Below are 17,423 nucleotides of genomic sequence, written 5' to 3'. Positions count from 1 at the left end.
TGCTTCCATTTTGGAGAATACAATCTAGCACAATGTCTAGTAAATATTTAAAAATCATTGGTCTACATGGATGTTTTATGATTCATATACTTGGGATGCTTACATATGTGATCTGCACATAAGGAGAGACAAGTGAAGACAAAAGAGATTCAGAATTTAAATGTTAAGGTACATACCCCAAAATTTACTACCCCAGCTATCTCTGTTTTGATCCATGCAATGATGGTAATGATAATGATAACAAAAGTAGATATATTTACTGAGCACCTTCTATGTGCCATGCAGTATGCAAAGGACTTTTCATGAATTGTTTCAGAGCCTGCAGCAATCCTGTTACATTATGTACTGTTATCAGTGCTGTCTCTCCCTCTTTCCCTCTCTCTCTCTCTTTTTTTTTAAAATTCTGGGATCATTCTGGTTTGCCATAATGCTACACTGGCAGCAATCAGACGTTTTTATCAGTGTTGAATTTGTCTAGTGTTCTTTGCCTTTTTTTTTTAACCTGCATTTTAACATCAGTCAGAGTGAGATCACCTTATAAATAGTACTGTACACAGTATTTTGCTTTTTAAAAAAATATATTTTATTTATTTATTTTTCAGAGAGAGAGAAAGCACACAAGCAAGGGGAGCAGCAGACAGAGGGAGAAGCAGGCTCCCTGCTGAGCAAGGAGCCCCATGCAGGACTTAATCCCAAGACTCTGGGATCATGACCTGAGCCGAAGACAGATACTTAACCCACTGAGCCACCCAGGTGCCCCTAGACAGTGTTAATAAGTTAAAAAAAAAAGTTGGAGTCCTGTTATTATAAAAATAAGTGTGCTAACAGAACATAGGAAAGGTTAGAAAGAAAAAAAATACATTTATTAAGTAAAGAATAAACTAAAAATAGCATAGGTGTGAATAAGTTCCATGCACAGTGGTTTAGGAGAGATAAAAGACAAAAAGAAGAAAATTGAAAATTACACAAAATGAAGAGTTTAAAAAGAACTTGCACAAATTAATAGAGGATAGATCAAGACTAGATAAAAGGATAATGAACATGGGAAAAAATATATGCAATTGGTGTCCCTGGGAGAAGGAGAAACAAAGCAAAGACATAAAATTAAAACTAAGCATTGTACTTTAAGGAAACTCTCTGAAATAAAAGATTTGAAATGACGTATTGAGAGGGCACATTAAATTTCTGGGAAAAAATACAGAATAGCCAACAACAAGACATGGTCTAGAAAAATGGAATTTAAGGAAAAAGGGAAAAAAAGCCCTGGGAAAAAAGGCAAAAAGGCCAAGACATATTGGGAAAGACATTCAGGTTGTCACCAAATATTTCAGTGTTTTGTGCCCACAAATAGTGAAGTAACATTTAAGAGACTCAAGAAAAGAAAATATGAACCAAGGATTCTATACCCAGCCACACTAAACTTCCTGTCTAAGGACTGCAAGCATGCTATCAGGCAAGAACTCAGGCACTATTGTTCCCGTGAGACCTTTGTGGAGACTAATTAGAGAATGTGTTTCAGACCCCCAAAGTGACCAGGAAGACACCTACCAAAGGAATTGTTGTAAACATTAAATATATATTTATCTGTAAAACTAAGATTAAATGGGATATAAGGGAGACAGCATGGTATAAAAAGGATATGTGCATTGATAATACAGATATAGTAACTATCAAAAATAAGGGGAAGTAAGCAAAAAACAGAATAAGTTCACAAACTTCTGTATAGATATTAACTGAGAGTAAAAGGCGTATTATTTCAAATTAGATGTTTAAGGATAGGAAAGAATAGAAGAAAAAGTACTGGTAGTGAAATTTTATTTTTTCTTAGTAGGAAAAACAAACATTGGTTTAAAAAAAGGGGATAAGAATTTCATATAAAGTAATCATTTGAGCAAAATATAAACCTATTAATGCCAGGAAATATATAGAGGAAAATGTAACAACATGGACTTCTTTATGAAAAATTTTCTGTGTGTGTGTGTGCATTTATGATGATATGAATCCATATCCATCTATATAGGTATATATCAAACATAAAGCAATATGAAAAAAACTAAGGCCTCTCTTATCAATCATCACTATGTCTAAATGAACTTAATTGAATCATAAAGAAAAGTTTATATTTTATACAAAGGTACATCTAAATTAAAGAGATATAGAATGTATAAATAAATAGAAACACAGGTATTTTAGACAAACAGAAGTAAAAGTGTAAGAGTTACAATTTTGACATCTAACAAATTAGCATTCAGTTGAAAAGCCACTAACAGACAATGAAGGATAAATTATGTCTCAAGCTATATAGTTCACAATTGTGGAAACAAGAGTTTTAGTAATTACTCAGTTAATTGCCCAATAACACAGATTTTATAAAGTAGAAACCACAGTAGAGAAAATGATAAATAGCAGAAATGCTAATAAGAGATTTTAACACATTCTCTCAATCTAAAACAGAGTAAATGGGCAAATATTTACTAAAAAGATAAAAGACAATATAATTAATTAGGTATTTTTATAAATACATAGTCAAATCCAAACTCTGATAAAAAGACTTTCTCTTCTGAAGTCTGCAAGTAACATTCTCCAAGCTGGACTATATCTTGCCCACACAAGGACACCAGAAAAAAAAAAAAATCCCCTTAATTACTCCCCCTTCCATAACTACAAAGAGACCGCAATTCAATAAGACAACATTAATAACGACAGCAATGAAAAAGTCTTTTAAAGTGTGGAGCATTAAAAAACATCTAGTTAAAAAACTCTTTGATCAAAGGGGAAGCAAAGAAAGAAATACTAGAATTTCTTAAAAATAAGAATACTGAAGGGCGCCTGGGTCGGTTAAACATCTGCATTTGGTTCAGGTCATGATCCCAGGGTCCTGGGATCTAGCCCTGCAGGGAGCTCTCTGTTCAGTGGGCAGCCTGCTGCTTCTTCCTCTGCCTGCAGCTCCCCCTGCTTGTGCTCTCTCTCTCCCCCTCTGTCAAATAGACAAAATATTAAAAAAAAAAAAAAAAAAGAGTAGTGAATATACAACTATCAGACTCTATGGGAAGTAGTTAAAGCAGTTTTCAGAGAAAAATATAATGGCCCTAAATATCTATATCACAAAAATGAAAAAATAAAAATGAATTAAGCACCCAATTAAAAAAATAGAAAAAAGACTACACGGTAACCCCCAAAAATAAAAAAAGATATTACTTTAAAAAATTTGAAATAAATGAGTAAGAAAAAAGTGTGGAGTAAATCCAAATGTTAATTCTTTGGGAAAAAACATAAAATAGTCAAACTACTGGCTAACCCAATTAAGATAAAAGGGAAAAACTACAATTACATAGAGTAAGAAATGATTAGGAGGGGTATAACTATGAAAACAGAAGACTTTAAAAAATCAAGAGACTACTTTATGCAACACTATAAAAGAAATTTGTAAACACAAGATGACATTGATAAATTTTGTAGATAAACACAACTCTCCGAAACAGGCCAGAGTAGAGATTACTAACTGTCTGATAGATCAGTTATTATAGATAAAAATAGGGTAAGTGGTACACAGTATGATAGTTTTCGAGTTCAATTTGATGATCAGACTCATCAAACACATGGTTTTAATCTAATCCTACATTTAATTAATTTAATATAAAACTTAGGACTGGAGGTATGGCAAGTAGAGTGAATATCTTCCTGTCTTTGAAAGTGTAGCGGTAATTCATATTCACAGTGTCTGCAGGAGCTGGTGTGCACCTGGGCTACCATGATGCAGAGAAACTGCAGACCCAGTTCCATGCCGGTCATTTATACTGTGCCAGTCAAGGCAGCCATCTTTAAAATCATAAGCTATGACATTTAGAAACTGAAAGTAATTCTGGTATGTGGTCATCAGTGTTTGAGGGTTTTGTTTTTTTTTTAATGGTCAGACAATTCTATTAATAAAATCCATTTGAAGAAAAGTAAATAACAAAGAACATCCACCAAAAAAAAAAAAAAAAATCACAACACCTGTAAAAAAGAACCAGCAATGAGAGGGGCTAGTTTTTACCAGATATTAAAACATAATTTCTGTTATCAAAATAATGTGATACAATCAGACAAAGCACTGAAACAAAATAGGAAACACAGAAACAGGCCCAAGTGTATACGGAAAGACATCATCTCAAATCAATGGAAAAAAGAAAGACGGGGTTTTTAATAATTGGTGTTGGGATAACTGAATATCCAAATGGAAAAAGTTGAAAGAGGATCGATTCATCCCACAGTACATCAGGGTTAATGCCAAGGAATTAGATAAATGTTAAAACAAATTAATAAAAAAGAAAACTTTCAAGTTCTAGAAGAAAGTATAGATGGATTCCTCTATAATTGTTGATTCAAAATCCATAGTAAGGGAATGATTTGTAACACTTATAAATTATTTTATGACGTATAAATGAAACATCTTCTTGGTAAAATGCACCATAAGCAAAGTAGAATGACAACTGAAAAGCTGGGGAAAATATTTGCGACTTACATCACAGAGAAGAGCTAAAATTCTTCATGTTTAAAGAAGAAAATAGAGAAGAAAGAGGCCAGTGATACTATAGAAAAATGAGGTATCAACATACAGTTTAAAGAAAAAGAAGTGCAAATGGTCTCTATATATGAAAATATGTTCACTTCTCTTTATAAGATAAATACACAATTATACTGAGTTTCTCTTGTACTAGACCAGCAAAAATCTAAAAGATTTACAATATACTTTGTTAATGAGGCTTTGCAGAAACTGAAATTTATTATTATAAATTGTAGGGAGGACTGCACAATGTCCCAGCCCCACTGAAGGGAAATTTGGTAATATTTAACTAAATAAAATATTCATGTACTCTTTGACCAGCAATCCTACTTCTAGGGATTTATCCCCAAAATATAGTGGCAATGACATGAAATGACCTATGCACAAAGCTAAACGCTAAAGCAGTATTTATCCTAGCAAGTAACAGGAAGCAAACCAATGACTGTCAGTGGCTAAGTGACTGAATGGTGGTATATTCCTACAGTGGAGTACTATGCAACTATAAAAAGTAGTGGAAATGTCTCTTACTACTATGGTATAATTCCCTGAACATAATGCTAAGTGAAAAACCAAGTTTGAGGAAAATATGTATAGGAGGCTACCATCTACAAAAGTAAATACCTAGCTAGCTAGCTAGATGACAGATGGATATGCTTGTATTAAAAATAGATACAGTTAATGGGTCGTCTGGGGGGCTCAGTGGGTTAAGCCTCTGCCTTTGGCTCAAGTCATGATCTCAGGGTCCTGGGATCGAGCCCCGCATGGGGCACTCTGCTCCGCAGGGAGCCTGCTTCCTCCTGTCTCTGCCTGCCTCTCTGCCTACTTGTGATCTCTCTGTCAAATAAAAAATAAAAATCTTTAAAAAAAATAGTAACAGTTAAAAAAGCAATATAAGGATACTTAAAAAAATGATGCTCTATGAAGGGAAAGAAATGAGAGAGAGACAAATCAAGAAACAGACTCTTATCTGTAGAGAACAAACTGATGGTCACCAGAGGGTAGGTGAGGGGGATGGGTGAAACAGATGATGGGGTTTAAGGAGTACATTTGTGATGAGCACTGGCTGATGTATGGAAGTGTTAAATCGATATATTATACACCTCAAACTAATATAATACCATATGTTAACTCACTGGAATTAAAAATAAGATTATGTTCTATATAGAAGGGAGAGAATAGAATAGGGTACATAAAACTGGGGGAGATGAAAACTAGATTTTTCTAAATTTCTAAATTATAGATTTAATTTTAGAATTCTGCATTTATATAACTATAAGCAAAATTTGAAATCTCTTTCAAATTGAAATAATATCAACAGATGAACCTAACTGTGTATCTAGCTGGTATCATAGCATAAAGAAAGAACCTTTATCAAGTGAACTGTCTAAAAGCATGGTAATCTGGCCATTCATCCCTAGAGGTGTATACACTAAGAAGAAAAAGATCTGCAAAAAGACTTAAAGTGTTTTCAGTAAACATATTGGTGATGATAATATTGGCAATTTTGAGACTATATTTGTGAAAAAACAAATGAGCTATTATGCTGACATTTTTGAACCTCAAGGTTTTTGGTTTGGGTGAAAGATTGTGGTGATGAGAATACGTCTTACACTGAGAGTGTCCTTAACTGAGCGTCCCGTCACATGCGGCTCTTGTGCATTCGATGCTGCTGTGCATTCGTACTACGGCCACACCTGCCATGGGCTGCGGCTCTCCCTCAGTGACTGAGCGCGACAGGGATATCAACGTAGACCTGTGAATCTTTATTGGCGGAGTTTGGTTCAAGGACATGGCTTTGCTGAACCTTCCTTAGATGGCATAGCAGTCTGGGTGGCTTCCAACCACCCTCTCACCTCCCCTATCTGTGTCTCTGTCTCTGTCCCTTATTATTTTTTTAAAATTTCTTTTCAGCGTAACAGAATTCATTGTTTTTGCACCACACCCAGTGCTCCATGCAATACGTGCCCCCCCCATAATACCCACCACCTGGTTCCCCCAACCTCCCACCCCTGCCCCTTCAAAACCCTCAGATTGTTTTTCAGAGTCCATAGTCTCTCATGGTTCACCCCTTCCAATTTTCCTCTGTCCCTCATTTTTAAGTTTCCTCATCTTTTCTAAACTCTCCTTGTCACTAGAGGTCAGACTTAACCTCTTAATACTGCCGGCTTTATTAAAGGAGGGACTCAGGGGTTCATACAGAGGGGTCCTGCAGCGAGCCTTCCTAACAGTCTTCCTCAGGTATCTTTCTCCCCAGAGTCTCACCCTGATACATCCCTTCTGCCCCACAGCCCTCCCCTCATCCATATGCTCTTCTGCTCCGAGCCCAACACTCTCCTGTGTGACAGACCCTGCCGTCTTGTGTGGTTGTTGACACGGGCAGTATGGGCTCCTGTTCTGACTGCTTTTCCCTGCAATCCCATTGCAATCCCATTACGTCAGATTCTTCAGCTCCTTAGATGGAATCTTTCAAATATATGAACTAGAGACACACACACACACACACACACGTAGAGATTAGGCATGTACGACCTGAAGATGCTAAGCCTGAAGGCCCTCACGTTTCTAAAGCCCGTTTTTGCTCAGTGTTTTCTGGAGCGATGAGGCTGATTGCCACAGGTAGAGACTGGAGGCAGACATATCAAACAAAAGCTTACTTTCTTTGTTTTCTACTTTCTCATTGGCTTTCACTGTACAACCAGAAGATCAGGAAGTCTATTTCAGATCAGGTAAAAGATTTAGATGCCTCCCAGAAGAGAGTAAAAATAAAGTTATATTTGAATGTATTTTCAGAATAAAATCACATTTAGAGACTAAGAATGTTTATTTCCTCTCTAAGCAACATTATTATTGTTATTTTTTTTTATTTGGTCCCCCTTAAAGTGTGAGAACATCTTTTTTTTTAAATTTAATTTTATTTTTTCAGTGTTCTAAAATACATTGTTTATGCACCATACCCAGTACTCCATGCAATCCGTGCCCTCCTTAATACCCACCACCAGGCTAACCCATCCCCCTTCCCTCCTCCCCTCCAAAACCCTCAGTTTGTTTCTCAGAGTCCACAGTCTCTTATGGTTCGTCTCCCCCTCCAATTTCCCCCAACTCCCTTCTCCTCTCCATCTCCCCATGTCCTCCATGTTATTCCTTATGCTTCACAAATAAGTGAAGCCATATGATAATTGACTCTCTCTGCTTGACTTACTTCACTCAGCATAATCTCTTCCAGTCCGGTCCATGTTGATACAGAAGTTGGGTATTCATCCTTTCTGATGGAGGCATCATATTCCATTGTATATATGGATCACATCTTCCTTATCCATTCGTCCGTTGAAGAACATCTTGGCTTTTTCTACAGTTTGGTGATTATGGCGATTGCTGCTATGAACATTGGGGTACAGATGGCCCTTCTTTTCACTCCATCTGTATCTTTGGGGTAAATACCCAATAGTGCAATTGCAGGGTCATAGGGAAGCTCTATTTTTAATTTCTTAAGGAATCTCCACACTGTTTTCCCAAGTGGCTGCACCAACTTGCATTCCCACCAACAGTGTAGGAGGGCTCCCTTTTCTCCACATCCTCTCCAATACATGTTGTTTCCTGTCTTGTTAATTTTGGCCGTTCTAACTGGTGTAAGGTGGTATCTCAATGTGGTTTTGATTTCAATCTGAAGTGTGAGAACATCTTAACCTACCGTGTTTAGGAATTAACTAGAAATTTTCCAGATGTACCAAAAAAGAAGAGTTCAGGGATACTTTCTCAGACAGAAGGCAGGCCATTTTGTCCCCTCAAAGAAAAGCACAGCTTTCCATCCAGGGGGGAGTAGAGTCTGACTGATGGAAGATACCACAGATTTCAGGACTCTCCCCCTTCGGTTTTCTTCAGAATAGAAGACGAAAAGGAACAGCCGTCTCGTGTGCATCCTAGTGCTTCTCGTCTTTCTTCTGTGTGCTTCCAACAGTTGAAACTTCTTCCCAGAGATGCTGGTAGCTTTACTGTACATATGGTAATTTATAAACTCTTTCATATGCAAAAGGGGCCGGGGTGGGGGGAGTGATGCCATTTATCTTAATGAAAATTTGATTCTCATTCCTCCCTACCAATAAATGAATCTCATTTCTCAAGAAGTCTTTTTCTTTTCTGAAAGTGATTAGAATATAAATTGATGACCTTGTGGAAATTCCATGGAAATCGCAGTATGTAGTGTAAAAATTCCTAAACCATAAGTCTTTCTAAATATAATTCTTATCGACCTAACCTCTAAGGAAAATTGTTTCAATTAAATTAAGAAAGAAAGAGAGGAAGGAAGGAAGAAAAAAAAGCCACCAGGAATAGTTTACAAGAAAATACAGGAGAGTAAAAAACCACACATTGGATTTAGCTCCACTGTTTTTCCCTCTTAGATCTTTAAAAAAAATAATCCCTTAGATATTAAAGATAGATTCTCCTGTTGAAATAATGCTCAAAGGAAAGGACTTGAAATGGTTCACTGGTTACTTTTATTCCTTCTATACAATTTTTGGTATACATGTAGATTTTGGAGGACATAGAATTTAGAAAAATATGTATATAACAAAACAAAAGAAACCAGAAAAATGAATATTCAGAACACAGTGAGATACTAGTACAAATACGGTGAGTTGCTTAAGAGAGTGGTTACTAGAAGCAAATTGTGCTGGTACCATGTCCTTGGACTTCCAGCCTCCAGATACGTGAGAAAATAAATTTCTATTGTTTAAGATACCCAATCTATGGCATTTTGTTATAGCAACCCAGATTGATAATACAGAACAAATCTACAATAATACACTGAAAGGAAGAATGTGAAAATGTTTACCAATGTTAAAGAAATTTATAAAATACTATTTGAAAAGAAGCAGGATTTTTTTCCTCCTAATTTATGTAACGAACAAAACAAAAAAGATATTATATTGTCCTGGAGAAAATATACAAGACAAAGCAACAGGTGCCCTACATCAAAGTAGAAATATATCTCTCATATTTAATACTCAAATAAGTTGTCTAAAAATCCATACATTATGATAAATAAAATCATATTTTTATCAAGGTTGCAAATAATATTCCATTTTTGCCCTAAAAAATAAAATTTATATTATTTGAGACCACAAAAATACAGGCATATAGTTTTGTCGGTAAACTTATCTATGGAAAATAAAACTGTTTCTGAAAACCGCTTTTTCATAGATGTGTGCTTATTTCCTAACAAGATAATATTGTAAAAATTTTACAATAAACTTACTCATCCATTACATTTTACTGTGCTCTCCACTAAATTTTTCCAAAGTGAGTGTACAAAATCATCATTTCAAAGTAACTGAGGCACAGAGAAGTTGAATTACATATTCAAACAAGTGCAGATGAATTGAATATAAATTATAGGATTATTAAATATAGGCTATGCCAGATTTCACTGGCTAGAAATCAAACCTACCTCTGAACAAGTTATTCTAGTCTAGAATTGGAGTGATGATTATGGCTGATCAGCTTTCCACAGAGGTTTCAAGTCCACCAGCCTCTGATGACTCCTAGGGGTGCCTCCTGATGAAGCTTGCAGACCTCCCTGTACCCCCATTCCTGTTACTTTAGGTTTCTTCTTATCAGTGAGTTCTCATTGTTTTCTGTAAAAGTACTGTGGCACCAGATGATGTTTTGCTATGTTGTGTGGCTTCAGAATAGCAAAATAAAGCCTTGGGGTTGGTGATATTTAAGTTAAAAACTGAATGCCGACTGATTATCATCAAGTTCATCTCTAAAGTGGAAATAAACATGGCCTCCCTTAAGGTTTGATTTGAAGATAATTGGAAGTATTTGTGAAATACCTAGCATAGAGACTAGTACGAAGACTGCCCAATAGATAAAGAAGTATTGCTATTAAGACTGATTTAATATCAAATTTGATTTAGTGTTTATCTAGAAACTGCTTATTAGAACACATCACAATGATTATTCAAACCTTGCCTATTAGAAAATGCCTACTTTTACATTTAAAATTCTGAGATGATTAATAACTCATGAATATTTACTGAAAGTCTTAGTAATCTTTAAAGTAAGTGACCTCTTAAGAAAATAACGTATGGAAATATTTCTATTTTAACAGTTTTTCATTTTTTCTCTTTTGTTACTTATTCTCTTTGAGTGTTAATCCAGTAATTTAAATATGTGTGCTGACACAAACAACATAATTAAATCTAAAACCAGAAGTCTAATTGTTGAGGATTAAGAATTTATTTAGACCCATTCATGTAGGATTATATAAATGCCTTTAGTTAATGATTAAACACGATTGGTGGAGATTAACTCATCCGTATAATTTTTACCCCATTTTGAAACTGTAGTGGATTGTAAACAGAAAAGATGGAGTATTTGCCTTTATAAAACTTATAACCCTAGTATTTTGTAATGGACCTACTTCACTTCTTGAGGAAGTGACTCCTTTTGTGATATTTATTTAAGCAAGTTTTCTCAGGTCACTGACTGTTAAATAAATCTAGTTAAGTAAGAGTAATGCATGTTAAAGATTTAAGAATTCCTTACCACACACTGCATTAACTTTCTTGCCCAATATTTCCACTTGCTGAGAAGTTTCCGGTTCTCAGATGTAGCATGCTGTAATAATTGATTATTTATATAACTTTTTGACTCTGCTGCACGTAGCTTAGGAGGTCTAGCCCTTACCCTCTCTGTTCCCAGTTTGTATAACAAAAGTACTTTTATCTTTCTCATAGAGGTTATAAGAAATAATATGTCTATGTATATAAGACTTGAATAATAATTTAAAAAGAGGAACAGTATAATTTTAATATATTGTCAGTATAATAGCCATCTCCAGAACTTATTTATTTTAATATTGCCTCTTTTGAATTCTTTTTTTTTTTTTAAGATTTTTTTTAAAGTCATCTCTATACCTAATGGGGGCTCGAACTCACAACCCTGAGATCAAGAGTCTCATGCTTCACCAACTGAGCCAGGCAAACACCCTGTATTCTTAAAGTTTCTTTTTATCTAACAGAAATGACTCAACCTAGTTTCTTTCCTTTTTGCCTTTTTTATATCCTCATAGAGGTAAGATTAATGTTCTATGTCAGTAAAGGAATTGGTTTAGGTTTCTAGTATTTTAATTTTCTTATATTAAATAAATAAACTGTACTTAAATTATAAATAATCTAAAATTATTATGGGTAATGAGAGGTATAAATAAATTTATATGGTATGATTAAAAAGAATAAAATAGACATGCAAATGAAATTAACTCTGTCTGGCTTGAGTATTGATAAAGGCATGTATGATATTTATAGACTTGATTCTAATTATTCATAAATATAGATTCTATAACTATATAATAATTTGAGGAATGTAGTAAGTTATAATAATTGTATATGACTTATAATGATTGTATATATAGTTTTTGTGTTACAAGGACATTATCACTTGGAATAAAGAAGTGTGGTTTTTGGCCCCTGAATGTTTTTGATATATTTGTTTTCTAATGTACTATAACTAAGACCTGCTTTTTATAGGACATTAAGAAGTGCCGGTAAAGACCTGCAAGATAATTTTCTGAAGGCTCTGGCAGTGCGAGAAGAAGACAATAGCAATGGAAGAGTGAGCGTGAGTACATTTCATCCAGTAGCTAAAAATGTATGCGTTAAAGGCACAGTTGGTATTAATAATATAGGTTTTAATTCTTCCCTGAGAAGTAATGCATGAGGGATATAATATGGCTCTTTGTTGTATATATTATACAAAGTATGTGGAAAAAAATTTATTCCCACTTATGTCTATAGAAGTAGCCACATGGTGAAAAAAAAAATGATTTCATACAACTATTGTAGAGAAAATGCATTGGGATGGTGGTTGTCATCTTCAACATTGTGCTAGTCTTATGTTGAAACTTGCTACTTCTTTTCAGCTCAGCCTCCTAGTACAATCCTCCAAGTCACATCATCCACTGTCCCCTAAGTTTTGCCCTGTGCCTACCTGATTTGATTTTGTGGTACCTTCAGAAGAGAGTCCTGTAGTTTGCCTTGTAATCCTACCTTGGGAAATGTGATAGAAACCACATAATGGAGAGATATAACTTTTGATCATCCAAGGAGAATATGGCCTTGCTTTATTAAAATGTGTGCTGAATCAAATATGAAGCTTTTAATGTTATTTGGAATACATATTTACTTTTACCTTTTGTTAATATGATATTAGTGATAACAGTCTTCTGTAGGTTTTAAAAAGGTTCTAAGTCAAGGATTAAAAAAGGCAAATACGCATGCTCAAACTGTAATAAATGTCTTAGAGAAAAATAATCAGAAGTAGTGTGATGAAAAGTTTAAAACAGCAACAGAAAAATATGTATATAAGGTGGTCTATTTTACCAAGGTTTTCTTGAAAAATAGTTGGAATTTTTCCAACAGGACTCTTGAAAATTTCACATGCAGACAAAATCCTCAATATACATAGAGAGAAAAATTCATACTTTAGTTAGATAATTTAATAGAATTAACTGAGCTTGAAATCAGGAAAAGCTTCTTGGGGGAGGTGGACAAGTGAGATTGAAGAAGTGAAGTTGGAAATACGGATAGCGACTAGACTCTGGAGGGCCTTCTAAATTACAACAGAAAAGTTTAAAATTTATCTGACTCTTAATAGAAAGAGCAGCTACAAAGGCAAAACATAGAATGTCATGGGAATCATGATGAGGACTTTCAGGAAGGGACATATGATCATTAATGATCAAACAAGATAAGGATTATGAAAGCTTTCATATAAATTTAAAATATATACTTGACAAGAACAAATTTCATCTACTCCATAAGGTTGAAAAAATGGCCCATGATTAGACAGTAAACCAATAAATCAATAAACACAAATAGCTTTAGAGACCCTAAACCCACATTTTAACCACAGTGGTATACTTCCTCTCAAAAATATCTTTTTAAGTCTTTCTCTCCTCTTGGTATTTCCTTTAATAATGAGTGACAGACTCATCCACTCATCTACCCAGATAGAAGCATGTCAGTTACTGTAGACTCCCTACTCTCTCTCACTCGAACGAACCACTAATTTCTCCAAAATATAAATCAAGTTACTTCAATTTTCACCATCTCAACTATCACTTACTTTGATTCAAACTACCATTATATCTTAAGGAAATTACTATAATAGTCTCCTAAATGATACAACTATGTATTTTCTTACCCAGCTCCCATTCACTTGCCAATCAATAGATTTTCTTGTGCACCTGCTCACACCTGAAACTGTTTTCGTTCCTGGGGCACTGGGGTACAACAGAATTGAAGACCTGTTGAGTTTACATTTTAGAGAGGGGGCTAGGAAATAAGTAAGTAAAATGAAAGTGGAAAAATTAACTTCATCTCTGGATAGGTACTATGGAGAACATAAAAGTAGAAAATCGAGTAGGAAGAGATTGAATAGAGTGGTTGGTTGATTTAGCTAAGGTATACAGGAAAATCACTTTGAGGAGATGACATCTGTTGGGACTTCAATGACATGAAGAAGATAGCCATATAATTTGAAGGGAGAGACATCCCAAATAGAAAAGGATTTGAGAGGGAGCGACATCCCAAGAAAAAGGAATAGCCTATTAAAAACTCCTGAGATAATCGCAGTCATGACATACTCAAAAAATGGTAAGAAGACCAGAATGGCTGGAATATATTTATTGAAAGAGATTATAGAGACAGGTGAGATCAGAGAGGAAATCAGGAGCCAGATCATAGGGATTTTAAGGAATTTTGGTTTTATTCTTTAATTTTAATTTTTATAGTCTTCTATGTTAAACTAGACAGTCAATGGAAAATTTAAATAGAGACATGACCTAATCTTGTTTACACTTTAGAAAGACTGATCTCACTGCTGCTGTGCAGAGTGGAAGATGTGGGAAGCAGGTCTCGAGAGAGGTAAAGGTGTAAGATAGGGAGCTTTTGTAATCAACCAACAAGAGATAAACTCAACAACAGGTTGATGCTAGCAGAGATGGAGTGAAGTTACTGAATCGCGTCTGTGTTTCAGAGGCAGAACAAATAGGACTCATTGATGTATCTGATGTGGAATGTTAAAGAAAGGAAGGTAGGGTGACTGCTCAGTTTCTGGCTTGAACAAGGGATAAATGTTGGTGCTACTCACTGTGACAGGAGAACTATTGAGGAATGCTGATTTCAGTAATCAATAATGAAATTGTGCTGTGTTGGCAGTATTAACTTTGTGACACCTATTAGATACTCAAGTAGAGAAGCTGATTGTCTTTTACACATATTGCTTTGGAACTTAGGGGAGAAGTCTTGGTTAGAATATAAATCTGAAACACACCAATATCTAAGTGGTATGTAAAGTCATGGGCTTGCAAATATTTGTTAAGTAGAGCATGTCGGTCAAAGAATGAGGTTCTATGACAGGCCTTTACGGTACCCAACATTTAGGGATCTGGAATGTGTGGAAGAGCCAGCAACTGATACTGACAAGTAGCAAGTAGGAGAAAAGTCAGGCGGGAGCCATGCTCCAAACTGGAAGAAGAAACACTTTCAAAGGAAAGAATGCTCACCATGTCAGATGCTGCTGAGAGGTTAATAAGGTGATGCATTCATTTCCCCTGGCCGCCATAACGAATTACTCTAAACTGGGGGCTTAAAACAGTAGGAACTTATTTTTTCATAGGTCTGGAGGCCGGAAGTCTGAAATGAAGGTGTTGGCAGAACCATGTTCTCTCTAAAGGATTTATGGGAGAATCTCTTCTATGCCTTTCCCTTAGCTTCTGGTGTTCCTGGAAATCACTGGTGTTCTTGGGTTTGTAGATCTATCACTCTAATCTGTGCCTCCGTCATCATGTGCACTCTCCCTCTGTACCTGTGTTCTGTCTTCTGCTCTTATAACAACACCAATCATATTGGATCCTCCTCCCCAGTTGGGTATGGCCGAATCTTAGTTTTATGACATCTGCAAAGATCTTATTTCCAAATAAGGTCATATTCATAGGTACCAAGGGTTAAATCCTCAACATATCTTTTGGGGAGGAACAAAATTCAACCTATAACAAATGATAAAAAGTTTGACATTGTTTTTGGCTAGGTAAATCTCACTGTTACATTGGTGAGGGCTGTTTCAATGAAGGGTATGGGCAAATGTCTCATTGGAGTAGGTAGAAAAAAGAAAAAAATATGTAAATGAAAATGAGGAGAAACAACGGTTTTTTTAATGATTTTTGCAGTGAAGGATAGTGTAGACATTGAGTGACAGCTGGAGCTGGAGCCCAGGAAGTTTGTTTTGTTGTGTTTTAATATAAGATGGATAATGTTAACCCGTTTTTTATGTTAGTGGGAATGATCGAGTAAGTACAGAGAGGGGTATTGATGATATAGGGGAGAAAGGAAACAATTGCTGGAAAGAAATCCTTAAAAGGAAGATGGAATCTGGAACACTAGGAAAGGATTTACCTTTGAGAGGGGCAGAAGCCACCCTTAAAGTTATAGGGAGAAGAAAGAAAGAGTCTGTAGGCACATGTGCTAAGTAGGTTGGTGAATTTGGGTTTGGGACAATAAGAGAGCTCTGCTGTGAGTATACATGTTTTCTCTGCATTGTTGCTCTGAATGATCTTTAAATACATCGTTAGGATTTGTTTTTTTCCTAGAAAATTTCCTAAATTTAACTTTGATTGAGTACACTAAATTGTTAACATTAAATGTTGGGTGGGTGGTCACTAATTTGGAAACTGGAATCTTATCAGACTCATAGCCTTGCTGACTCTGAAAATAACATGGGCATTCATTTATTTGGGTCTTTGAATTTTTGATATTATAATCAGCAGAATACATATCATTGTATCAAGAGTGGCATTTAAGGTTTAATTTTGTTTCCTAGTCTGGTCTTAAAGCAGACTCCAAATGGTTTTATAGAAAACTATAAGAGAATAAACATATTTTAGACAGATCTAATTATGAGGATCATAAGCTTACTTAAAAGCCATTTAGTTAATGGATACACTTTTTAAAAAGTAGTCCGATAAAGTATACAATATTCATGAGATTTGAATCTATATTAATTGCTGACAACAGAAATTATATGTGAACTTTATGAGGTCTGAACTCTCTCCAAGGGAAACGACTATTTCCTACGTATTAGCATTTCTCTACATAGTGAATGCAAAATAAATGGAGAACTCCAACCCAGAGGCTCATTTGCTACTCTTTGTGTTTCATCTTAATGAAAGTACAAGCTGGAAAAATTATGATGTAGTTTTAGAATTGACATAGTTGATCTGCATGGCCTAGTAAGGCTTGAAGGAGAATTCCATAGCAATTTTCCTAGGTAATTTTCTTTAAATGTTGCTAGGAAATTAGAAGAAGATTGGATTTACCTTCCCACATGCACAACTTTTAATTTTATTTTTAAGTTGGGTGATCCCAGGTTTCAAGTGCTATTTAGTGTAACTGAATCTTGTTCGGGGTTTCCTCTTTCTCCCTCTGGTCAACTAATTGCAAATTGATTTACTAGTTTTTTCCATTTAGGCCTTGAATTTACTCTGCCAAAGAGCCTAGAGCTTGGGAAAACAGCACTCCTGTCTGTCCCCACTTCCCAGTGGGCCCCCACCCCAATACTTCCATGCTCAAGTTATAGGATTACTTGCTTATTAAATGCACTCATACCATTTCTACAAACCTACTGCTTAGGCATGTAGTCTCAGGGCTATGCCCTGGGAGGGAACAGGGTTTTATGACAGTTGAAAGTTTATAGATATTGTTCAGATAAATCCTTTTTTTAAAAAAGCTTATATTAAGCTGGAGGTAACTTGATTTAATTCAAGAATCAATATTATTTTATGAATGCTTCTGAATTTCATACATAATATATGCTT

General features: G+C 35.2%; 1 protein-coding gene across 1 annotated transcript in view; it reads left to right on the top strand.

Annotated features, from left to right (window-relative positions):
• LOC111148799 (chromosome unknown C4orf22 homolog) overlaps positions 1 to 17,423 on the top strand; it is a 604,672-nt gene that overhangs the window by 204,868 nt on the left and 382,381 nt on the right. Inside the window, exon 3 of the mRNA XM_022505611.1 lies at positions 12,079 to 12,169. Within this exon, the coding sequence (XP_022361319.1) occupies positions 12,079 to 12,169 (91 nt within the window). The remainder of the gene's footprint in view (positions 1 to 12,078; positions 12,170 to 17,423) is intronic.

This window comes from Enhydra lutris, unplaced genomic scaffold (genome assembly GCF_002288905.1).
Source record: "Enhydra lutris kenyoni isolate GAN:26980312 unplaced genomic scaffold, ASM228890v2 scaffoldscaffold21, whole genome shotgun sequence".
NCBI lineage: Eukaryota > Metazoa > Chordata > Mammalia > Carnivora > Mustelidae > Enhydra > Enhydra lutris.
The sequence above is the reverse complement of the archived record's forward strand: the minus strand, read 5'-3'. Positions and strand labels throughout refer to the sequence as shown.